At 41.4% G+C, this 26,070-nt stretch overlaps 1 protein-coding gene across 2 annotated transcripts in view; it reads right to left on the bottom strand.

The window, feature by feature from the left end:
- The window catches only part of cpamd8 (C3 and PZP like alpha-2-macroglobulin domain containing 8), a 40,508-nt gene that overhangs the window by 12,229 nt on the left and 2,209 nt on the right, over positions 1-26,070 (bottom strand). For both annotated transcript variants that reach the window (XM_080473923.1, XM_080473924.1), the window contains exons 3-34: positions 25,546-25,568; positions 24,726-24,891; positions 24,303-24,355; positions 23,599-23,616; positions 22,989-23,043; positions 22,601-22,714; positions 22,233-22,317; positions 21,716-21,824; positions 21,366-21,593; positions 21,031-21,201; positions 20,815-20,943; positions 20,483-20,681; positions 20,028-20,203; positions 18,684-18,833; positions 18,333-18,494; positions 18,107-18,249; positions 16,581-16,643; positions 14,752-14,983; positions 12,942-13,095; positions 11,635-11,765; positions 11,477-11,528; positions 11,019-11,317; positions 10,196-10,264; positions 9,954-10,110; positions 9,623-9,799; positions 8,390-8,471; positions 4,396-4,552; positions 3,816-3,890; positions 2,000-2,165; positions 1,401-1,487; positions 1,093-1,229; positions 531-686 (exon numbers count right to left, since the gene is read on the bottom strand). In XM_080473923.1, the coding sequence (XP_080330049.1) occupies positions 531-686; positions 1,093-1,229; positions 1,401-1,487; positions 2,000-2,165; positions 3,816-3,890; positions 4,396-4,552; positions 8,390-8,471; positions 9,623-9,799; positions 9,954-10,110; positions 10,196-10,264; positions 11,019-11,317; positions 11,477-11,528; positions 11,635-11,765; positions 12,942-13,095; positions 14,752-14,983; positions 16,581-16,643; positions 18,107-18,249; positions 18,333-18,494; positions 18,684-18,833; positions 20,028-20,203; positions 20,483-20,681; positions 20,815-20,943; positions 21,031-21,201; positions 21,366-21,593; positions 21,716-21,824; positions 22,233-22,317; positions 22,601-22,714; positions 22,989-23,043; positions 23,599-23,616; positions 24,303-24,355; positions 24,726-24,891; positions 25,546-25,568 (4,175 nt within the window). The remainder of the gene's footprint in view (positions 1-530; positions 687-1,092; positions 1,230-1,400; positions 1,488-1,999; positions 2,166-3,815; positions 3,891-4,395; positions 4,553-8,389; positions 8,472-9,622; positions 9,800-9,953; positions 10,111-10,195; positions 10,265-11,018; positions 11,318-11,476; positions 11,529-11,634; positions 11,766-12,941; positions 13,096-14,751; positions 14,984-16,580; positions 16,644-18,106; positions 18,250-18,332; positions 18,495-18,683; positions 18,834-20,027; positions 20,204-20,482; positions 20,682-20,814; positions 20,944-21,030; positions 21,202-21,365; positions 21,594-21,715; positions 21,825-22,232; positions 22,318-22,600; positions 22,715-22,988; positions 23,044-23,598; positions 23,617-24,302; positions 24,356-24,725; positions 24,892-25,545; positions 25,569-26,070) is intronic.

Here is a 26,070-nt window from a genome sequence, read left to right as displayed (position 1 = left end):
TTTTTTTGCTTTTTTTTTTTTTGTGCGAAAAAAAGCAAAAAAAAGCAAAACAAAAAAAAAAAAAAAAAAAAAAAAAAGAAGAAGGTCATTTATGCCCACACTGTCAAGCATGTAACTTATGGGTAAACAGGCCAGTAAAACACGGTTTTTAAATCAACCTGCCAACACAGGGCACTTGGATAATTCAGCCTAGTTAAGCTTGGTTTGGTCATGTCACTACATTTTTTATTCCTAAGCAGCTGAACACAGAGACACAGATATTGTAGTTTAATGTCAGAGTGGCGAGCTTCTCATCAATCAGAGTAGCCACAAGAAATTATTTTAAAATTGCATTAGAGTGCAGCGATTTCTCTTAAGTTTCCCCTCTTGCAGTACTTTTGACGATAAGCGGTCTTGGCTATGCATTTTGACTAAGTGCTGTCCACTTAAACCAAAGTCCCACAAGCAGCAGCAGCAGCATGGGAAATAATGAGGAGCCTTGAAATAAGATAAATAATAAAACATCAAACTATTTCTAGTTTTCAGTTCACCTTGGCACTCTGGAGGAGTTTTTTGTTGTCCCTGTTGAGTTCAAAGGTCTCCTGGAAGTCGAGGTTGGTGGAGGCCAACGAGATGGTGAGGTTTACCCCGCCTACATAAGACAGGATGGCGTACTCGGACAGGGCGTGCAGAGCCACACACGTGTCCTGCCACAGACGTTAAAGATTTAATAAAAGACAACATGTGAGTATTATTATGGTATCAATCATTAATACCTATACACCTATTTTTATTATCTATGTATCTATCCATCTATCTATCTATACACACACACGATTTAAGTCACATCAGAATGGAAGTAAAGGGGCGGAGTTGGGTGATGTCGAGGGGTAAATAAGGAAGTAGGAAGAAAGCACCGGGTGTGTGTGCTGCAGATGTCAGAGTCAACTCGACTCCTCTGTCTCATTTTTTTTTTTTTTACTTCCCATAGACAGACAGACAGACAGACAGACAGACAGACAGACAGACAGACAGACAGACAGACAGATAGACAGACAGATAGATAGATAGATAGATAGATGGGCGGAGGGGGGGGGGGGGGGGGGGTGTTACCTGTGTCGAGGAGAAGCCCCCCAATGCATTCCTCTGCTGTGAAAGCCATTTGACCACAGGCAGGGCAGAAGCTACGTCCCCCAGCAAAGTGTAGGTCAAAAGACCATAGGCTGTCATCTCCACCTCCGCAGACACAACTAGAAACAAACAAAAACTGTTGTCAATGAGCTGTATTTGGATTCTGAGCTTTATATCAGAGAAATGGTGAGAGGAATTAATGAGTCTATCTGTGTGGTTTATAAAAACCCTTAAAATGTGATATTGCTATCTCCCATGTATTACAATGTTATTGTTGTTGTTAAATGTACCTGATTGTGAGAGGCCATCACTGAAACCCATGAAGGTGTCTTCATCACTCATTGTGCTGCCAGTCAGGCTCCAGTGTGTGAGTCCATCTACAAAATCACCGGGGTGAAATAAAGACAGATGGGTAAACTATCTGGGTTTTATCATACTCAGACAATTAAACTATTCTGATCAGCATTTTTCTTTTCCCTCCTCAACTGCAACAGATCTGCCAAAAAAGTTTTAGTCAAAAGGAACAGAAGGAAATGGCCAAAGGAAACCAGGCGCACGATAAGAAACAGAAGGAAACAGGAAGGAATGAATTCAATTGCTGTTGAGAGCTCCAGCAGCTACTGTCAAAATGTTTCTGTGTTTGTTCAAAACGTGAGCGCTTTTGAATTAGGGAGTTGTATATGTAAATGTGAAACTATTATATTGCTACAAAGTTTTCAGCTGTTAAAATATTTGTACTTTCTTTCACTATGACTTTTAGTTCCAGTGCATTAGTTTTTTTTTTTTAATTAATTTTCTCCATACTAGTCACCTATACCTAAAAACAGAATTGACTGAATTAAAAGGTCATGAACACGGAGATCTGGCCCGCAGAGATTTGCAGAAGTACCTTGAGTGATGGCCATGTGGTTGAGGCGGCGCAAAGCCAGGGGGGCGTAAGGGCTCCGGAGCAGAGCCAAGGCGTATGCAGACAGGGCGGTAGTGTAAGGATCATCGGCAGAGTATGCGTTGCTCTCCAGAAAATCCTTAGCTTTGGCCACCGACACCTTCTCCTCCTGGACCAGACAGGAAAGCCCCAAAGATAATGTTAACATTTAATGATGTGCATTGCGGGGTGGAGACACGCCTTTCAACAATTGTGCTTATTCTATTTTTTAGTGTATTTGAGGAAATCTGGTGAAGACAAATTGATGCTGCACAGTGATAATGGTTCATTTGTGGATGTCTGGGCTTTTCTGTGCGGTTTGCATGTTCAACCTGGGCATGGACGCAGATGTTTGAGTTCTAAGGTTTCACACCACAGAGATGCCTATTGGGTAAATTAATGCCTTCAGTTTTTCAGACTTTGTGGTTGCCTGTCTCTATATGTGTGCCATGTGATGGACAGGAAACCTGTACAGGGGTTACAATGCCTTTCGCTTATTGTTAGCTCAGATTCAGACACCCTGTGGTAAAACTGGTACAAAAGATGGATATTCTGCAGTCAGCCATGCCCCATCAGTGCATGCACTAACAACACCAAAACAAAGTCAACAGGTTGTTCCAGTACATTGGAATCTACTATGATTGATTCTCTTCTGAAGGAAACATAGTTTGTCTTTTTTTTTCCCTCTTCCTAGATCATAAGATAGAGTTTACATGCACAATCATTATCTCAGTGTAAAGCTGGATGGAGGCTTCCCCTGTGCATGTGCACAACTGTCTCCGCTCTGCAGATGCAGTTACTACATAAACATTCATTTTGGCCATTAAAAGTCTTTCATTTCATGCATATGTGACCTTCCCTATCATCCCCGAGATGATAGGCTTCCAAAAGCACTCATTGTAATTGCAGTAGTCATCTTTTAATTAAGTGAAATTGGAAGGAGTTGGGGGTAGCGGCTTTGAAGTGAAGGATACCGTTTCAGTTTTTATCAGTAGTAAAAGGACACATTCTCTGAAGAAAAACATTTGGGATCGCTTGCAATGGTAACGGGGGTGAGGGGCAGATGAATGGAGAAGATCCAAGGGGAGGAAATGTTAAATGAAAGAGTCAACTATGTATACGATTGGAGACACTGAACACTTTAGAGGTTTTAATCTTTCTAAGATTTACAGCACATTCTGAGGGAAATCATAGCAAACTATTCACCCGTACTTTATAATGAATAGATGTTCAACTATTTAAGGTTATTTTTAAAGAAAAATTGAAAAAAAAGAAAAAAGGGCAAAAATAGTGTGACAAAAGATAGAGGGCAGACAGAAGGTTTCAACTGTCTCTACACCTCAGAACGGATCCTTTGAAGCGCTCCAAACATGATAAGACATTACATTAACAGCACCGGGGCATAACAAATTTGAGTAGGCTGACTGCCAGCACATCCATCTTCGCAGCTATTAGGAATGCGGTGATATGTTCACACACGACCCAGGCTGGTAAGATGTGCTAAAAAAGGGTAAGTTGCTTAAGTGGGACAGTTAAAGCAGGAGGGGCTGCACTTCATGATTATAAACCTTGGTCCCTGAAACTCAGTTCAGTCATGAATCAAATTCACACAACTGCCCTTGCATACTTTCCGAACCAGACAAAGTATATGTTAGCCAGAATCTTTATGAGGAAAAAAAATAAACAGTACTGTAAGATTAAACTATATTGGTAAAATCGAATGATTCTCTTTCACGCAAAGTAATCTGTAATTAATTTAAAATGTTGTTGGATTGCTTACCTCTGTGGTTATCCCCGTTTCCAGCAGAGCTGCTACCACGTAAGCCGTGAGTGAAATCTTCCCGTGGATCCCTCCCTGTGAACGAGGGAAAACATTTCGATTTCAGCTAATTTCAAAAATCTCCTCACGAACCCCTCGGCCCTCACGTCTTCCCAGCATGAATATTGTTCCGTAAATCTTCCATACACTCTGTACATTTGATGCTGCCATGTGCTTCAGAATAATCATACCAAGAAAAGTAGAACAATAAAGGGAATTTATAGAATTTGCAGACTTTCCATAAACCCAGCCCGATTCAGTTAAGTCATCAGTCCTCTCCACATTGTTCATGTTCCCTGTGCGTGTCTATGAGTTTGCTTTGGTTCTCTGGTCTCGTCTAACAGTAAAAAAAAAAGCATTTGAGTATTACTTAGTGACTCCAAAGGGACGACATTGAATTTGAGAGTGTGTGTGATTATCCGACTCCAGAAAAATACATTTGGTATAGAATATGAGAGGCTGGATGAATATGTTCCTGCGTTGTAAGCACAGAAAACTGTCCCACTTTCAACTCACCCATCCCTCCCAGACACAGGCCTACCTGCAGGTCTTTGTTGAGAATGCGCCCCATGGCAGGGAAGGAACCCTCCTCTCGCTGATGTTTGATGAGCCAAGACTTGGCTGCACGAAGCTCCTCAGGGTCAATGAAGATGAAACCCCGAGACTGAGCAAAGGACTTGAGAACAAATGCCGTTAACCTAGATAGACGAAGGACAGATGAGGTGAAGAGGGTAAGATGGAAAAAAGACAAGTGGGGGGGGGGGGGGGAGGGATATATCAAAGATCCTTTCCAACATGTGCTGGCAAAACCCTGAAAATGCTTATCACACTTCACAAGACTTTGAAAGGCAATCACCATTTCAGAGGAATGAGAAGTTTTTCAACAAGTCACACTCTTTCGGTCTTTCAGCAGAGGGGGGAGGGAGGGCTGATAGAGAAGAGCATAGATGGAGGGATGTTTTTGTCCAAGAGGGCTGGTATGTATAGATGATCTGATGAAATGGAAAAAAAGAAAGGAAGTGAGGAGGGGAGCAGATGGGAGCGGCAGGGTTTGATCAGTGCTGCAGGATGTGGCAGCTGTGCTCTTGAGAATGTGAAATCGCACACGGGCCAATCAAGTATGTTTCTCGTTGCGAGTTGAAGATTCCCCAAAAGCATTCCACAACTTATACAAACACAGATCCCAGGGATGAAGGTTATGAATCCGGCTGTCCTGGGAGAGCGACTGAAAGTTTATGGGCCACGGTTTTTAGTGGGCTATGCTGAAGAGAAACCGAAGGAGTGACGAAGAGAGGCCAAGGTCATCCCCGGGGGACGCGGCTGAGCTAATAAACATACACTCATCCATAAACAACAGACCTCCCGGTAGTTGTTGAAAGTTGTAGTCTTTGGCTAACAACTGCTCATTGACAGCGCAATATTTCATTACACCAGGCCTGACCACGCGTGACTTGGAAGATGAGGCAAGTTGTTTACCATGAAAAGAGAGAAGCACAAGAGGAAAACGAAGGGATAAACAAACAGGCCTCACCGTAGTTTATCAATACAGCTCGCAATTTGAGATCACAATCCAAGAAAAAGCGCTCCAGGAGGGGTGTGTGTGTGTGTGTGTGTTGAGGGGGCTGGTTGAAAAAACAACCTTGGTGCCATAAACCAGAAGACAAACTTGTCCCTGGCAGGAACCTCCATGTAGATCAAAAACTTGGGACGAAGCCACAGGCCTGCTGGAATCTATAATGTTGAGTAATATTGTGTCAATGCCGTGCCTCAGGGAAAGGTATTGGAAAGTGTAAATAAGATTTAGCTTAGGGAAGGAAGGAAGCACTAGAAAAGCTCACTTCCACCACTTAGCCCTTAACAGGGGTCACCCTCACATGAGTCTCACCCCCACCCCTTTGGTGTTTTTCCTGTTTTCTCTTACTTTCAACTCCCATCTCCGAGCTAATCTTATCCTGCTCCACACTTCAAAGGGAAGATGAGAATTTTATTTTTTAAAGAAAATAAACTAATGTGCTCCATTATAAAAGACAGACGGATAAATTCAAAGAAAAGCAATGCGCTAGGCATTAAGAAAGTGAAACCAGTTGTAAGGATTGTATTTTAATTGACGTTCTGTGTAACAATCAGCACGCAAGTATAGTCTCTTTTTTTTTTTTTTTTTTAAACAAACTTAATGAAAAAAGTACTCAAAGCGGCACTATTTTTCTAATATTACAGCTCTTGGCTGCCTTTGTCTAGTAATTTTCAATGCTTCACACTATTATTAGTGTGAATACAATATTAACATGGCCTTTATACAGCTGGTAATTTACAAGATTTGTAAGACATCAACTTTCAAAGTCAAACTGATTTTTCCAACTTTTGTGGTCCATTACTCTCTCATTAACCAGGACTTTTTGTATAAGTATTCATGTTTAGTTTTTCTTCTTTAATCTTTATAAACTTTTCATGTTTTGTTTTTTTTTGTTTTTAACGACTTTACATCAATTTAAGGTCAAAAGAAATAAATAAACCCTGGCTGGTTTGCATGTTTGGCACAGGAGTGGAAATAGATATTGGATTAATACAGCAGCAGAGATCAGGGAATTCAATCTGTGGCATTCATCCCCCTAAACCCACTGAATGCTGTCAGATCAGTCATTGGGCAAACACACATGCCATGCCAGCCTCAACATGCAGCAGACCCAAAAATGAAGACCGTCTGACAAAATGAAAAAAGGCACTTCCCCACTCTTAAAGGATCTTTATATTAGGAAGACAACCTTTCGCAAGTATGTTGAAACCCAGTTTTAGGTTTAGCTGCATTCTTGTCTTTTGTCCTAGCAAAAAAAAAAAAAAAAAAGGAAAACTGCAGAGCTTCTGTCTGTTCACCCTCTAACTGTTAACATGAACTGAAGAAGTTGTCTTCAGGGTCTATTAATCCTGAACCAACTCGCTTCACGCGACAACATAAAATATGTCTGACTTTACCTGACTGGCTCTATCCATAGTACCAGTCAGGCATTTGAGGGCTTAAATAAAATGAGCTTTCTTTTATAATAAGATATTTACTGCTATCTATATGTCTTCTCGATGTCATTAGTTTATATAAATATTTAAGCCTAACTTAATGATTCAGTCATTAAAAGCGCTGACAGCTCAACGTGTTACAGCAACACTACGACTACCTGCACGCTATTGACAGAGAGAAAGAAAAAACTTATTTAAACAAATAAATACTTAACAGTTTATTTTCAGCAAAAATGTATTCTTTCCTGTACCAAGTAACTTAAAGAGCACATTATTCGGTAATTTTGAAGAAGCAAAATATCATAGTTCATCTCAACATTAAAATGAGTCAGGTTAGAAAGCATACATTATAATTCATTGTCAGTGTCTTGAGTGCTTCTGAGCAGCATTAGGTGAGTGAACTTGAGCTCACTCTATGTCGTGACAGCCCTGACATCATAGATGACTAACACCACACACCAAATTATTCCTGCCAACTCCATGTTCAGACTTTTAATTAGAAGCTGTCACTTCCACTCAGATACACTTTCACTTACTGAGATACAGTAAAACCGTGTTGTTTATTGATTTTTTTGCAGCCAGTAAAAGTAAGGCTCTGCACATGAACTCTGGAAATTAAAAAAAAAAAAAGAAGAAGAAGAAGAAAAAAAAAAGAAAGCTGCATTTGCTTTGGATGCAAACGTGTTGTTGATAGATTCATTAAGTGTCTAATGTAGGTTTATTGAAGGTCCACCATCTGTGTTGTGCCCACAACCCTCACTTTCTGCCCTGAGTGCCAAAGAAAACTCAAACCACTGCTTGTTACATCCTCATATCCTCTCACAGTCATCAGGGCAAAAGTTCGGGCTTTTCCGTAGCAGTCTAATGTTACCAATTACAACCAGGAAGCGAGTCATGAAGAAGCATGCACTACATCTACTTTCTGGGCTACGTTGAAGAAAAAAAAAAGGTAATGAGCCTCTTGGCAAAGGGGCTCCAGAAAACCTATAACACTGTCCCTCAATAGTGGTATTAAAAGCTGGCTTGGGGGGCCAAAGCTGCATGGGTCCACCAAGAAAGCGGCACAAATATGAAACCTGACTGACTGCAAGTAAATCTTGACAACTTTGCCTACCTCAGGGATCCAATTATTCCATTTGTTTATGTTTCGCTGTCTTTAGTGTAACCTGCTGTTTCACAGCGTTAGCTCTCATGAAGATCATAATACCCACTTCAGGTCATAAATCAGTCTGAAGTTTTCACATTGTGCCTCAAAATAAACACAGTGGAGCCCCACCATTGGGAGAAATAATTTCAGTATCAACACTGTATGCCTGTTTGCCTTCCCCCAGGGTGTGTAATCAAGAAATAAACACTAAGGGAGACTTACCAGTGATTAAGATGTAGCAAAAGACTAATGAGCACAATGTACTGCAATTTTCATTTAAGAATTTGATTGCTTTGGCCTACAACATGTTAGTTAAAGATGAAGATTATGGCTACAGAAAACCTTGGATAGTATAAGTTGGTTAAACTTTAAAACTTACCACATACTGCCAGATGAGTCCCTTTCACCAAATGCACTGTAAGAGCCATCCTGCCGTTTGTAGGTCAACTGTCTTTGATATCCTGCACAAAAACAGGCGAAAGAGGTATTCAGAGAATATTTAAACTAAGAGGGGTCAGACATGATCAGAATAACATTTTCAGATTGGGTCTGAAACCTCAGCACAGTCCTCTCCATCTGCTAAAAATGATGATCAGTAAAGATGTGAGCAAACTGTCAAAGAAGTAAGGACACAGTCTTATGTTAGGTGGTTTTATTAATTATCATTAATCTTATTATTCATCAGAGGGAACCAGACCAAGCAAGCTGACACTGGACTCTAAAGGTTATGTTAGAGGTGGTGCAAAGACCAAAGAATAAAAAAGACAAAATGTATTTCCTGTACACATTATGCTGTTTTGACCAGTCGTTTGTTGTTTTTCAGTGTTTTGATACAAGAGAAACATACCAAAAGTACTCAGAGATATTGTTGTACTTAAAAACCCAGTGACACGTGTAAAGATCTTCAGGTATTTTCCATCTTGATCGAAAACAGTATATTCAAGGGAGGCCACAGTGTGGAAAAATGTATCGTGTATAGATGCAGTTGATACAGATGTGTGGCTAAATTCTTTTTTGCTCCATAATTAGTAAATTACAGTCATGGTCCAAATCAGTTACAAGAACATAACTTAAATATTTCTGATTGTTAAAAGTTGGTTCCAGCAATCAGTAAGGTTTGAAATACAGGCCAATGGAAAAGGTGTCGTGATTGTCATTGAACATGAAGTTTTAGGAAACAGTAGGGGACCTTAGAAATAAGTGAAATTGAATAAAAAGAGAGACAGAGAGGGTATCCCAGAATAACAAAAGTCCAGGATCCCCAGTATTTAGTGCTAACCAGGTCATGCTTCCTCCATCAACAATTTCACGCTTCCACCAACAAAATCCATTATCTGATGTAAACTTCACTCTAATGGTTTCCAGAAAATCCAACAACAGAATACAACTTGCCAACAATTAGACAACATTCCTTCCTCTCAGTAGAAAGCCACTTTGGGTACTTTCGGGCAGAAGGGATTTGATTTGTTGACTCATATGCAGCTTAACTAGTTTTCTCATTTCTTCATCTTAAAGCCCTTCAAGCTAACTGAAAGTACATTCAACCCTCCAGGGGAAAAAAAAGGAGCATTGCAAAGGATGTAACTTACAGTTTTGAGTTCAGTTTGTTTACCTTGAAGCAGGTAGTCAGTGGCTTCATTCTCGACCTCGGGGCTGAGCTGCCTGGTCTTCTGCAGGTACTTCAGGACAAAGACGTTGGGGGCAAAGTGAATCATGTTCTGCTCACCACATCCAAAGGGCAGCCTGAGCAGCTTGTCCAGGTTATTTAGTGTTGGCCCCATGACATCCCCTTAAAACAGGTGAACGCACAAGTTATTCAAGCTGCTAACCTCACCTTAGCTCAAAGAACAGCCTTGTGTAGGACAGTTCTTTTAAAAGTACATGATAAAATCGCTTAAATCATAAAGTCTCATGCATATGCATTCAACCAAATAAAAATCTACCAATCATGAATGCAGTGGCCCTTTCAGATCCAGGCACCATGTTGTGTGGCACCCCCAGTGTGAAGGCCTCGTTGTGGTTGTCATCGGAGTCTTCTTTCCTCCATATTTTAAACTCCCCAACTGAGCCCCAGCCTGTTGAAAACCCAATGTGTCGCACCTGGAGAATGGAGAAACAGATATGAAGTGAAGCACTACAAAATACAACTCGTACACAGAGTTCAGAAATCACAAGTTGCTCAAACCTGTCCTTGAAACTGGCCAGCCCACTGGAGGATCACCGATTCGTTGGACGGATGTAAGCCGTGGCCCACCTGAAAAGAAAAATGAAAACAAGTTGATTCCAAGTAAATCTCAGAAAGAACAAATATGTAATTAATTGTCCATTAAATCATTCTTTGTTGGATCGTTTCTTGATTTGTTTGTAGAACACCCCATGTGGTGCACAACAGGCAATTGTCACTCAGAGAACATTAATAGGCAATAGGAAAGTAGTACTGCTCCCTTGCAGCTGGCCCTCCTGCCAACAGTTGGTGATGCCAGTGTGATTCATGCACCTCCCACACACAATCACAAAAACAAATATTTGAAAAGACCCATGTAGAGCACACTTCCTTCTCTGGTTAAAGAGTTTAATTTTCCAATCATATTAAACCAAAGACCATGCAAGGCCGGGCCCCCAGAGTCAGCCTAAAATACCACAGTCCCCCTAAGAAAATAAATGAAATGCTTTGGGTTGTTATACGCGGGCTTTTAATTACTGCCTTTGGTAAATGATGCGAGTCTAATGCCGAGGCTAGGGCTGGGGAACGGTGTGCCAGCCACTGACTGCCATGCAAGCACCGGGCCATGGATCACAGAGCGTCCTCACTGACATCAGCCTATTAAGCGTGACCTTATAGGAAGACACACCAGTAAAAGTGGCGCCAGTTCTCCTAACACACAAACCTCATGGCCCGCTGAGTACTTTTCTTGCACTTCTTTTGTAGGCACATACACTTGAAGAACAAATACTTTACTCTTGTCGGTTCAGCCTTAAGCAAACACGTGACTTCTTCATCTTCTCACCTGTATCATGTTGCCCTTCCAGCTGATCCAGAAGCTGCGGAATTCATCCCACGACAGGATGCCTGGTGTCGAGGCACTGACCAGTGGATCGCCCATCTTGCCCACTGAAATCCAGGAGCGAGTGTTCTGCCTGCCCCCGAGTACGATCTCTAGCATCTCTGCGCTGTCGTGGGGACTGGCAGAGAGGGCGAAATGGGCATCGTTGTGGGTCTTCACTGCCACCTGGAACTGGTTCATCCTGGCCGGCTTTTTCACATACTGATATTCATATTTATTAGGAGTGGAAATGTGGATCCGCTCTGGGAATTTAAATACACAATACACTCAGGAATTACTTCAGTTTAAGGCATGAATACATTCAACAAATGCAATTATGATTGGGATGGAGGAACAATAGTCAAGTAGTTCTTTTTGAAAGCCCTTCAGCGTATGACAATGACAAATACATTCACACTGACCATTTGGGCAGAAGAAGACACTGTAGGTGTATTCTCTGGGCAGGCCTTCTGGCTGAAAACCGGATCAGAGGGAGATAAAAAAAAAAAAGAAGAATGTCTTATATCTCAAATATAAGGTAGCAATAAAATATGTCTTTATTGAGAGTTGTGATTATCACCTCCACAAGGACAGTCCTACGGACAAAGTCATGTCCAGTCGGGATTCTTCTTTCTTCAGCATCATTCCCCACTTTTGTTGATGGAAAGCCATCCGAACAGCAGCTTGGTTCACTGTATGCAATAGCACGGGCTATCGAGAAAACATACAACACTATCAGATTTTCTTTATCAGTTCAGCTGACTTTTGAAACAATCAGGGTAAAATCATCTAAATATCATATATGTTAATATGTATAAGGCTCACGTGCTTAAGAAGTCAAAAGTCATCATAAAAAAGAAGGATTTGCATATAACTGGATTATATTGTGATCACCTTTATAGATCTAGAAATCAAAACTTAACCTGTTTCGGTAACTTTTAATAAGTATTGTCTTCTAAATGATGAACTTGGCAAATTGTCAAGTTATTGAGGAACCGCGTCAAAATTGATAATGAAGTCAAAAATCACTAATAGGGCCACATTACTAATGTCATTTGTGGACATCAACATACATTACACAGAAGAAATATGTCCCTAAAAGGACTCCCCGTTCTCTTGCTGGGGAGCCCATTGGAAATGTGGCCCTGTGCCAGTGTCTGCTCTTTGTGTGTGTGTAGTGAGAAGGAAACACAAGGGGCCAGAGGACTAGGAGTGGGGCCATGGGGGGCCCATTGACCGTCAGTGACCTGCAAGCTCATCAACATGCCACTGAGTGTCACAGTGCAGCTCTGATTACTCCCCCACTGCTGGTCTGCTTTGTTTTCACATGCGCTCTGGAGGGGACTATTTGTAACCTGGCCGGGTGACCAGATCACACACAGTCCAACATCTTCGCCAACAAAGCTCTCCCAAGTCAAGGGCTTGCCTTTTTGGAAAGCATCACACTAAAGGGACTGAAGTCACGGTGAAAAGACCGCAAGAGGTTTTTTAACTGCTTTAGAATCCAAATAATGTTTTTTTCCATTCATAATCCAATCTTTATTGTTTACATAAACATGAAAGTTCTGTATCGGATCTTCACCAGAAATGCTGTTGCTCTTCCTTCTTTATAAAAACATGTGGCAAGAGCTGAAGAACTTAGCTTATCGATTTAACCTTACTTAGTTTGTCATGTTTTACACTAACCTGGTTGTGTGACCCATTTATTACTGACTATAATTGAACATCTACAGTTTAGCCTGGACAACAAATCTAATTTTGATCCATGACTCCAATTTTCTAGTCACAGCACTAAAGATTTTTTTTTTTTAATATCAGAATCAAAAGTTAAAGAACATTATACTTTTTTTTTTTTTTAAAGTCAGTAAGTCTTTGGTGTTTATGTACCTGTGATGTTGACAGATCCAAGTTCAGTAAAAGACAACACAATGGATGTAGGAGTAGCTTCTCCAGGAGAAACACACTTCTTTCTGGTAAGATGGTGCTTTCCAGGATGGCCGACAAACTTGATGCCCTTTGGCACTGACACTTTTACATGAACCTGGGTGAGGAGAGGAGAGGAGAGGAGAGGAGAGGAGAGGAGAGGAGAGGAGAGGAGAGGGAATAGACAAATCAGAGGCAGTTGATCTCCCGACAGCTCACAATGACATCATATCTGCCCGGCACGCCCCTCCCTCATATTGCGTGTTTCCTCAAAGCCCTAAAAGCAAAGGAGAATTTTTTAAATCACATTGTGAATTTTCCATGCTGACTGACTCATGCTTCTCCAGCTCCCTGAAGGCTTAAGTTCCACTCATAGTCCAATTTTCGCAGGGCTCTGTAATGCAGGGGGATCTTTTAACTGCCCTTTATCTGCATGCCACTAGTCATAAATAACTGAGCAGAAAATATAAGAATCACATGTTTCAGGGGTGGACATCAAAAGAAGGGCTATTCTGGTTTACATATTCACCTAATATGACATCAGGGCAGAACACGCACAGGCCATTTAACAGACTCATCTGCAAACATCATGTCGTCATCGCTACAGAGTGCAGGATGGACCCATTTAAGGCCATGGCAAGACTTAGAGGCTCTTCAAAGAGCAAACAAAAACCTACTTCTAGACTAATTGCACTTCCTCAACTCACAAACCTTTGCTTATATTTGACCCTGGTCTTTACCTGACTTTAGTGATTCTATTAGTGAATGCTTAAAGAGCTTTATCCCTAGGTGTGTTTTGGTTAGTTTGATTCAATCAATATCTTATTTTGGGCTCATAATTCAAACTCTTAACAGCCTGTGAACTACCAGGCCGTTAGATTGAGACCCACTGTGGCCATGACATTATCTGGGTTATGTCCTTGAACGGGACAATTCACGTCTCTTGGTTCTCAAAGAAGCGAGTCATCTAGTCACCAGTAGTATGTAGTTTCCAGACTTGAAACTTCAAAAGCAAGTCTAAAGTCGGATGATAAAGATTGTCCTAATTCAAAACTAAAGCCACGGAATGCTTAAGTAGAAACAATTATTTCCCTCTTTTAACCTTATTTATCTTTTGTTAACTTGACAGCGATTCTCCAGATTTTTGGCTTCAATCAACATTGCTATAGACAGCGAGTTTTACAGATGTTCCATTGAAGATGTCACCTACACCTGCATAATTCCTGCTGAGAAAATGTTCTGTCATGTACATATTTGATTATACTGCTGCAAACATCCATTTTTGTGACACGTGCCATGTTTTGCGAGATGTTTTTGATGGACTTCTGGGCGGTGTGAGAGTAGAGAAGCAAACAAGAATTCACTCTACGTAAACTATCTTGCACCAAAGCCAAAGTGAGGATACCAGGATTACCAGGAACTCTGACCTTCTCTCTGGAGGTCAAAATGTTTTCTGATTGACAAAGCTGCTACACAAACAGTTGTCAAGACATCATATTGTTTTACATGATTACATGTAACTTACCATGGTGGTTCACAAACAGCTTATCATTCAGAAAATGTTCAAGTTTCAATTGCACGATAAAATGAATTGTGGCGACAAACCTGGGTCTTTGAACTGCATCTCATAAACTACTAGTATTCTTTAAATGTTCAGAAATGTATTTGTTTGTTTGCATGTGAATGCTCCTACTCATAAGACGTCTTGCACACTTACTAATGAAAAGCATCTTGTTTTTTTATTGCCCAGCTGCCCTCTCGTCCGTCATCTTACCTCAGCACATGTAGACAGGTAGTTGTAGACAGTTAAGGGCACTTTGGTCTGCTCCCCTCTGATGAGGCTATAGGGCAGCGTGAAGTCCACAAAGAAGGGCTTGAAAGACCGGATTTCAGCTCTCTTTGCTAAACCCAGTCCTCTCTCTTCAGACAGCCCAACAGCTTCTGCCACCCATGTGGTGATTGAATCTGGCACCTCCAGCTGGAGCTCAGCTTCCCCGGTTTCAGAGCTGTCAAAGACATGTTGAGACACAACTTGAGAGGAAAACCATATTGGACAGTGAAATAAAAAGACCTGACCAGAACTTCATTCAACACAAGGAATTAAAAGGCAGTGACTCCCAAGTTCGGCTTGATGAAACACTGTGGATTACTTTAATGTCGGCAACACCTGTGTCAACACAAACACCTGCACCATCGTAACTACAGCAAACACTCTGAAGTGGATATATGAGAGACAGTCAGATGTTGACCCAATCTGTTTTTCTCAATGAAATAAGCTGAGGTCATTATTGGCAGCACATATTCAATGTTGGTCTTGGCTAACAGTCACAGGATATAATAAACTGGAAAACCTGCATGTACGCCCCTCTTTTTGATCAAAGTTGCCCAAAATTCAGTTTAATAGACTTTTAAATGAAAATCAGAGCTTCAGACCTCTCAGGAAGTAAGGGGGAGCTGAAGTCACATCCAAAGAAATCAACATATGGACATCTATGGGCAAAAGTATTTACACTGGCTGAAAATGAATGGTAGGAGCGCTTAAGAAAGTAAGGCTATGTTCCGAGACTAAAAGAGCCACCTTCACACCGAAAGGGAGAAATGATGGATGCTGAACATGATGGAACAAAACCCCTCTCACATGCAGCGTAACCTCACATGTCTTATGTCCCGAACATCTCCCAGAAATTTGTGTTTGAATCTGAACTTTTTCCTTGTCCAGTGCTCTTTCCTTCCTTTATGGTATCCATCCTAAATTAAATTTTCTTCTATCCATTCCTTAAACATTCATCTGCTTAACTTTTCTCTTGGTGCTGGGTCTCGCTCTCATCTCCTGCATTCGTTCACTATTTGCTTTTTCAGCTCTCTATTTCTCTGTTCTCTTAAGTGCTCGATTGTGTTTAAATCGCATGAAAGGAGAACCTGCAGCAGATCGAGCTGAAGATAATAATACGAGTACGTTCTCAAAGACACAAACGTGCAGCTGTGTGGGGACTTCTTGTTGGAGCAATAAGGCTGAGGATTCCTGGTCCTGGAGGGCGGCAGTCCTGCATGTTTTCAATGTTCCCTGCTCCAACACACCTGAAGGTAATGAGTGCATCATGATGAAGCGCTGCAGAAGGTCTTATGAGTTAATTATTACTATCAGGTGTGTTGAAGTGAGGGTACATTGAAACGGTGCAGGAATGCAGCCCTCTCGGACCAGGATTACCCAACCCCCCCCCAAACCTCTTATCCTAACCTTAACTACCATAAGCACTGGCGTGCCTAACAATAACCATGACTTTGACCCAGACACAACTGTAACCATGAACTAAAGCCACATCCCTTACCTTAACATAAACTCACATTTTTATTAGGACAGAGCATTCTGGTAACAGTAGCCTGCTTAGTTTGTGTGCCTAACAAAATGAGAAATACAACCTCAACTTAATCTTTAAATGTGCAAAATATGGCCCAGCATTTTAGTCCACAAAAGGTGTAGCCTGCTCTCATTTTTTTGAGCCCCTCCTTGAGATGAGTAAAAGTCCACAAACACCAACACACACAGACAATACTGAAAAAGCATGAAAATTGAAATATTCATCTTGAGATTTATTTAAGTACCTCACATTGAGGCAGTGCCACGCCCAAGTCTCTGGGAAAAATGTGCGTCTCCACTTCTCAGTTCTACAAACCAAAACAAAAGTTGACATCAGTAAAATACTTCAGCTGGTCTAAAAAAAACAACTCCATAAGTGAACATAAATACATTTAATAATTACACACAGAATATGTGACCATGTGTTCAAAGAAGGCTTGGTGACACTGACACAAGTGTAGACCTATAAAATGGTGCAACAGCCAATTCTTATATTTTTGTATGTTTGTCCTCAACTTATTTCACAGACTTTAGTCAACCAAAACAGGACACATTTTTTTAAGTATACTACCCAGTGTGGGTATAGAGACCAAAGATGACCAGGCATCTCGGTTCCCTTCAACTTCCTTCTGGGGGACCCCAAGCTGGAGTCCAAACCAGATATAGTCTTTCTTCCACGACTGACTTAAGGGCCACCTCCCAGTCGGATGTACATGGTAAACCTAGTGTGAGGTGACCAGGGAGCATCCTAATCAGATGTCTGAACCACCTCAACTGGCTCCTCTCAATGTGGAGGAGCTACTCGACTTTGAGTCTCTCCCAGATGGCTGAACTCAACCACCCTGCAGCGAAAACTCTTTTCAGCTGCTTGTATCCACAATTTCATTCTTTCGGTCATGACCTACAGTTTATGACCATAGGCAAGGGTGAGTTTGTCGGTAAACAGCTCAGCTCCCGTTTTCACTGCAACAGTCCAGTACACACACACATCACCACAGTCACCTGTCTGAATGTGCAGCTTCTTCCTGGATCATGAGCTTGTCGTTGCACAGGAACTTAAGTGGACCAGTGGTCAGAGCTATGCTGTTTAGAGCAATGTGTTCCTGGTAGGGCCACCCAAAGCGTACAGGTCTGGTGTGAATACCAACACAGACAACCTCAAAAGTACCCCGTGCAAGAGGAACACAAAAAAATTGTGTACCTTGCCTGGACATGGGTCAGTTGGACCCGCCCCTGGAGCCGGGGCCAGGGGTTGGTGGCCTGGTTGCCCACATGTCCCAGTCAGGCACAGCCAGAACAAGCTATGTGGGAGGCCTCCGTGGGCCCACCACCTGTGAAGGTTAGCATGTGGGAGCGGTGCATTGCTCACACAGTGTGAGAGAGCGCGGGCCGCAGCAGCGGGAGCCAGCTAAAGTATATTACTATGACATAAATTTGGGGGGGGGGGGGGGGGTTGTCAAGTAATTATTGCTCTCCTTTGGGCTTGTTTCATGGTCATTGTTTTCTGTGAAGCACACACCCATTTTACTGTGTGTGGTCCAGTAAAAAAAAAAAAGAAAAAGAAATCACCACAGATTTTCCATCTTCATAATCACTTTTTTTTCTTCTTCAAAACAATATTTGGTTGAAGGATAGTAAGTAATGTAAATGTATGAGTTTAAGAGCACCTTTGAATATAGAAATGCACATTACTTAATACATTTAACTAAAATACAGTTAGCTATACAGTGCCAATTGCTTAAATGATACCTACAAACTTTCAGTCCTTTACCTGGTTGTGGAGCGGGAGTGCATGGCAGCTACTAGGGTGGAGGTGTGCGGCTGAAAGGCAGGAACAGCCTCGTCTGTATACATGCCTCCGCTCTGCCGGTGGTTCAAACTTACCATATCTGTCATCACGACAAGACCTGTTTCCTGTAGGAAAAATACATATAAAATGTTTTGACTTATTTCCTGTATTTTGAAGGTGGGCTCATTAACTCAGTGTGTGTTCTCACTGTGAACGCAAAGCGTGCATCCTTAGTGATGTCCCAGTGCCAGGGAAACACAGAGGACCGCCTGCGTCGCTTTGACGTAAGTCCAGGCCACCAGAAGTGTCCGTCATCTTTCGGGACACCAAAAGCATCTGACACATCGAAATCTGCCAGCTCCTTAAACACCTGTTACGCATGAGACACATTCATGGAAACACAAAGTCAAAATCTTTGAGACACAAACAATCAAGTCAGATAACGCTCTCAAAACAAAGAATATATGAGTACGAATCATTTCTTGAAGTTACAAAAAACAAACGCTTTATGAAACTTTATCATATTGGAACTGCACTTTGAATTTTAAATATGATGGACCTTGTCAGGACTCAGTTGGAAGTCAGGCTTTAACAGGTAAAGACTCTTATCCACTGTGGCCACACAAACGCAGGAGCCTCTCTCACCCCGGACACGGAGGGTCACTGGCTCTCCCGGCATGGACTCATTTGTTGACATAGAAACGGATACCTGCAATTCAGTAAAGATCAGATACGGAAAAAAAAATATTTTTTAAAACCAGACAACAAAAATGTTTAAAAAAAACCCCAAGATGTCAGTCTTGTATTCAGTTTTGGATCCATGAGACAATTTCATATAAGTCAGTGATAACGTCTCGAAAAACTTTACAGACTCATTACTCATTTAATCTATTTAGATATCCAAACAAAGAAACATCAATGAGCCGATGCATGGATTTCAGGTCCACTAACCTACAGAACTATCAAATATGATAATTATTCATACTCTCAATCACTTGAACTTTTAAAGCTATCCCTTTGCAACAGCACACAATAAATCTTCAGTGGAAATACTGGTGTCAATTTTAACAATTAATTGTGGTTTTCAGAACAACAATGTGGTGGAAAACGACAGAAAGTGGAAAAACTAGAATCCTCGAACAAGGAGGAATGGCGAGCTGTAAACTTTCACACTCCCCCAAATTTTTTTTAACAGTCACAAATTAGCCTCGTTAATCAGTTGGACTACCCTCCTTCCACCATTATGTAAGCTGTCATCCCCTTCTGCCACAAACCCACTTATTTGTACGGCTCATACTGCCCTCACAATCCCCCACTCACAGCACTCTAACACACACGCACACACACACACACACACACACACACACACACACACACACACACACACACACACACACACACACACACACACACACACACACACACACACACACACACACACACACACACACACACACACACACACACACACACACACACACACACACACACACACACACACACACACACACACACACACACACACACACACACACACACACACACACACACACACACACACACACACAGTGTCGTAAGGGCATACCAGAGAGCTGTAAATACTTCAGGGAGTTAACTCCACCTAATGCAGGCAGGAACTGGGGAGCTCTCACAGGCCAACACAGCTGTTTGTTTACAGACATTACACTGTGGTGTAATGGCTGGTGCATTGATACTTAGGCTAAGCTCCAAAATGTATACAGAAAATGCACCCTTTACTCTGGGTTTCAGTAAACAGTTTCCCTGATAGAGAAAGCTTGACTTATTGTAAATAAAGATGTTTGAAAACAATCTTGCACTACAGTAACAACGGTATTTTTATTTCATTAAAACTGAAGTTATCGCAAAGACAGTGTTTACAAACCTGGTTTTCAAATTCAGGCTGGATAGGGATTTGCAGGCTGTCCGTGACACCCTCACCATTTTCTCTCACATAGTAGACCAGCAAGCGGCTGAGCGGTGCCATGCTGTGACTAACAGGGAAACGTAGATACGAAACACAGCTGTCCATCTCGGCCTGGGAGGAAGGGCCTGCCGCACCTGGCAGATTGGCAGCAAAATAAGATGACCGCGGTGACATACCTCATAAAAATAAGATGTACCTAATGTCAAAGAACACTGGAGGAAGTTTCTAAACTCATTCAGAAAAGTTATCACATCATATGACCTTGGCCCCTTTGATTTAAGAAGATACTGGTTAACTGAGTACAACAAAACTAAACAGTTCATCAAATGGTAGTCTGTGATTTTCTAAATCTTAAAATCTACTGGAGGTCATTTTTCATTGACTAAATGTGAAAAATTGACCTTATGTCTTACCGGAGGCAGAAGGAGGCAGGTGAGTGGTGTGTATGTTCTTGTCAAATGTGACTGTTGCCCTTTTTCCTCGGTGTGCAGCCGTCAAATTTGCTGGCTGTTGGCCTGATAGAACGATGTTCCCCCTGGATGCCACTTCATAGTGCAGCGTGAAGTTACAGGGACATGTGGATTTGAGAGCCAGTTCTGCCTCTTGGCCAACCTATACAATCCAAGAGGAACATGTATTTAAGATCAGAATAACAGCAAATAATATGTATATGTTTGTTTTTTGTCAAATAACCATGGTGGTATTGTAAACTCAATGCAGCATTCTTAAATGAATAAAGACTTGCCTTGAGTGGACTGCTGAGGCTCTGGATTTGAATATGACACCTGCTTGGAGAATACCAACTACTGATGGACAAATAGCTGGGCAGGTACTGGTCTCCCACTGTCTTGCCATCAATGGAAGTCACTTTGGTCTGTGCCAAGCAAAAACAAAAGATTCTTTATTGAAATCCTATTTCAATTCCATAGCCAAAACAAATATAGCTTGTACAGTCACTAACCTCAAGCCAGACATATTGGGCAGCAATAGGAATGGAGGGGATCTCAAAGGTGGCCTGGCCATTCTTGGAGATCAGTTCACTGGTGTAGACATTGTCCTTGGGTGTCAGCTCTGCCTTAACGCGTACCCGCACCCCATCAGCTGGACTTCCATCAGGAAAAGTGACCTCAATCTACAGGGGTAGGATAATAGCATGATAAATACCCGAGTCCAAGCATAATGTTAACGGTGGCCTAATCTGCCTTTAACAAACAACTGACTATCAAAGTTCATCACGTTTTCTTTAATATGAATTAGTGTAAGTTACTTTGTCCTCCGTTTCAAGGACGATCTCACCTTTCCTTTGTACGGCAGGCCAGGTTTGAACTGTTTGCGAGTGTCCTTGGAGTACTTGATATCAATGAGCTGCTTATGGACCGGCGTGGAATCATCAAATGTGGTTTGCCTGCTTCCATCGATGCTGGTCACTGACACCAAAATGCTAACCGTGCCTCTGAAGTGATCAGCCACATCCAGAGGCATCATGTCCTTGACACAAATGCTGAAATTTGCAGAGCCTCTGATCTAAGTACAGAGAAGATGTCATGATGTCTATTACTTTTTTTTTAACCCCACATATTAGCATGAATATGCAACACTCTCAAATACAGAATCAAGATCACAAGGGATTAATAAAATACACTCACCTCCATGGTTTTAATTACAGGATGGCCCATCTCATGCCGATAGTAGCCAACTCCATTCACCGTCATATTGACTGTCATCTTCCCCGTCACCGGCTTCCCAAATGTATACCTGCACAGCAAAGACATATCATAGATTAACATGGAAAATTAAATTGTTTTCATTTCAGATATCATGAAGATTTACTCCAAGTCAGCATTTACATAAGATGTATACTGAGTGTGTTGAGCAAGTTGGCTTCCAATTGCAAGGTTGTTTATTCGATGTAACATCTTGCCTTGCCCTGTCCTTACGTCAAAGTGTCCCTGAACGACACGCTGAACCCCAAATTGCTCCCAAAGTTGTATGAAAACCTTTCATGGCAACCATAACCAACATTATATTCATAAGTAAGAGATGTCTGTTGAGAATGCTCAAGTGGTCATTTTGAGTTCTGACAGAAATGTTGGGTATTAAATTCCTATGAATGATGAGCCCAAAAAAAATACTTTGTGACCTGTTATTTTGTTGGTGACTTACCTCGCTCTAACGGTGGCCTGCTCGCATGAGTTCAGATCCCGGATATAGCTGGGAGGATCAATCACCAATTCAAACTTGGGCATCACTGCAAACAGAATGTTTTTGTTTTATGTTTTATTGTATTAGTTTGACATCATACATTGTATAACTGTGCTAATTGCAGTAGAGGGTCTTCTTTAAAAAAAAAACATCTATTTTTTTAAAGCAACATTATATAATTTCAACTATGAATGATGTATATAAATGAACAAAACAAACACAAAATATAGATGAAGTCAAATGCTTAACAGTTCAAAGAGGCTGGAATGGTTTCCCGTGCTATTATATGCAGTGTAAGAAACTATCTCTCTGTTTGTGTGGATCCTCACCATATTTCTGCACTTCAAACGACTTGTTGTAGGTGTGGCCCTGCACCTCCACAAAAATGAACCACTCTCCAAACAGAGGCTGGTCGGATAGAGGCAAGCTCATGTTCACAACTCCTGCAAGAGAGACAACTCTGATTAACACGTCGGAGCCTTTTGATAATGGTAATCCAGCTCATTCAATATATAATGTTTAATATATAAAAAATAAACAGGGAAAATGAAGCAGACCGAAATGGACCAGTTTACCACCATCTTTGTTCCCATGTCGGCCAAAGGGAGATACGCTTTCTTTACATAGCTCACTTAATTAACTGAGAACATTGCAATTCCTTTACAATATTCATGTGACACTGCCGCATTTTAAATATAGTGCTGAAAAGGTGCTCACCACAGCAGACGGATTTTAAGCCTTTCCACTGGACCATCCTGGATCCTCTTGGATCCTGGAAGCCACATTAGAATTTCACAACTCTGTAATAAGACCCTCTCTCTCGAATTAACAACAAAAAATCTTGACATATATTACCTGTGTATTGTACGTTGTCACTATACTTATAAGTTCATGTATTGTGATTGGGAAATTATCCTCAAACTGAATGAAATTGATCCAAAGTCCTGGCTCTTTAGCACAGATAAAATACCTTTATATAACAATAGTTGTTGTCAAAAGCTGTTATGTTACTATACAAATTTCCTTAAACTTGACAGATGTGTTCCTAACAAATCAAGACTTGAGAAAATCTGGGAGGAGAGACAATGAGTGAGGTCAGGCAGTATGAGAGGAGAAGAGAAGAGAAGAGAAGAGAAGAGAAGGGAAGAGAAGAGGCCTCTTTCATGTTGTTTATCCTTGCACGGCTCCAGAAAGCACCCTGTTATCTAGGTGAGCTGCCCTGACTTCTGCTCTGTAATCTACAACCAGGCTGAGAACTAAAATTGCCACTGTCCCCTCCCGGACGTGGTTCTGCCAACCCTGGGTGGTCCTTTCAGCCTCCACTCACCAAAACATATGCTTCAATCTGCAAAAAATTAAAAAAAAAGAGAGAGAGAGAGAGAGAGAGAGAGAGAGAGAGAGAGAGAGAGAGAGAGAGAGAGAGAGAGAGAGAGAGAGAGAGAGAGAGAGAGAAATACATTATGACACAAAGTGGATAAAACCCATGAAACCTAAAGAGTACCCTACGCTTCATCTAACACTTCACCTCATTCATTCATTCCTTCTACTTGAACAATCACCCATCTGTGAAAGTGAGTACGGCCCTTTACCTGCAACAGACTTTTATAGCTGCAAACATCAATAAACCATCTGTCTTTACAGTTGCGCAGCATATTTGGAGCCACGGCTGACATTCCAAGAGAAATCACTTTAGCTTGGCTTCTGTAAATAGGTGACTGTACATTTCTCGGCACTTGGGCCAGAGGAAGCTTTCTTCTTTTAATTCCACCGATTAAAGGCGGTAAAGTATGTTACGTTATTGCCAAAAGTGGCACGGAAGTAAAAATGTTCACATATCAACTAACTGATATACTAAAATTTGGACATTCAAAGTTTGAATTTTGATCGTGATTGAACTGTATTTGCAATAACATGCTTTGATAAAAGTCAAGAATGTAACTTTTATGAGTCACATTCTTGACTAAAGTCTTGAATAAAGATCAATTCTGCTATTTGCGTTGGTATTACAGGACAGACTTTAGGCAGACTTACCTTATCATTCACTGGCCTCATGTCAGGGGTGACTGTGTAAACATTGATGAGCACTGAGGACAAAAAACAAAAAAGAGTGTCCCGTTAAAACACGCACGCACACACACACACAATAGGCATGCTTCTTTAGAATCTTTACCAATCTTTGCAAATAAATAGGTAAACAAAGTAGTACTCTTACTTGATTCAATTCCCAGATTAACAATTTGACAAGGGTTTTGATTTCAATCATAATACAGCAAAAATATTGTCAGAATGGAGCACACTCCATCTGTATTCCAGTTGAAACTTCAGCATGGCACTATCTACACAGTCTTCTTAAATAGCTCAGGCAAAATTAAAACAACCACTAATTAAAGTGCCACAGCTCTCTGCATTTCTGTGTGATTAACTGATTAACTACCAGGTGCACTATGACGGAACCTTTATGTTTGGGTTTGTAGATGGGTTTGTCAGTCTGTATGAAGACAGCTGTGCCCTTGCTCTCCACTGTAACGGTGGTGAAGTTGTGGAAAATGTAACCTCCCTCTGTGAGGTGACGGTTTCCCCAGACTTTCAGATGAGCCTGGCCTCTTAGCCCAGGAGGAACCTGGACAGGAAAGAAACAGGAATCTGGATTAGACTGAAAACAAAAAAAGGCATGAAAGGTTTAAGATCTGTTCAAATGTGTTCTGGGGGTTCAAAATGTCTCATCACCACTTTTATGATACACAATGATATATAAGGGCAAAGGAAGATGCCAGGCTACAACGCAGGACACTACATATGATGATATCTAATGAGAATGAAAGAAGATTGCAGGGATGGAGTGGGACAGTGAAAAGGAGAAAGGAAGTGGGAGACAGAGAGAGAGAGACAGAGAGAGAGAGAGACAGAGAGAGAGAGAGAGAGAGAGAGAGAGAGGGACAAAAACAGATACAGAGAGACAGAGAGACAAAGAAAGACAGAGAGTCGTGCATACTAGATTGATCTATTCCAGCCTTCAGGGGCGGCGGACCATACATGCACGTCAACAGCTGTTGCATATTATATTGAGGCTGTTACCTTATTCCCAATGAATGAGCAGAGACAGATGTTGCATTACAAATAATGTTGGTGTTGATTTGCATGTTGCCTCAGGAATGTGCACACTTCGGATGTGGGGCTCTCTCACTACTGTGCAGCTGTCACCATGGAGCCGTGGCATTCATTTTAATCAAGCCCCGAAAGCAGCACATATATATACTGTCACAGTGAGACTCACCTTCAGTTTGATGGTTCCTTTCTCTGAAACAGAAGGAAGCAGAGATATAAAAGTGACATATTGTACATATCCTTGTTATATGCTTGTACAGTTTGCAAAAGTGCATAATGATCCGTGTAATGCTTCTAATATGCAGTGATTATGAGAGCCCAGACTGGTTGAGCTTGTCTGGAGTTCATCCTATGTTAACAGGAGATCCAGCTGTAACCTGTCTTTGTGCCACTCTCGGCAGAGCAGGCGCAAAGCACCATCTGTTAATGGAGCTGTCAAACAAATCCCTCACTGTATACACTGAGTGGCTGGGGGATAGCTCAAATTGATGCCTCTAGTCAAAAGTAACGTCGCTGAAAACCAGAAGTTGTGATAAAAAGTTAGTTGAGCTTAAACTCTATGTGTAGGTTTTTGTACTCCAGAGTGGTCTCGCTATCCAAGGAACAAATCATCTCATATCATAACTATTCAGAGTTTTTCTTCCGGAAGGTGATGCAATGTACCCACGTTACCTAAGCTAAAAGGGTTGTTCTT

The sequence above is a fragment of the Lipophrys pholis genome (assembly GCF_963383615.2).
Source record: "Lipophrys pholis genome assembly, chromosome: 10".
Classification (NCBI taxonomy): domain Eukaryota; kingdom Metazoa; phylum Chordata; class Actinopteri; order Blenniiformes; family Blenniidae; genus Lipophrys; species Lipophrys pholis.
The sequence above is the reverse complement of the archived record's forward strand: the minus strand, read 5'-3'. Positions and strand labels throughout refer to the sequence as shown.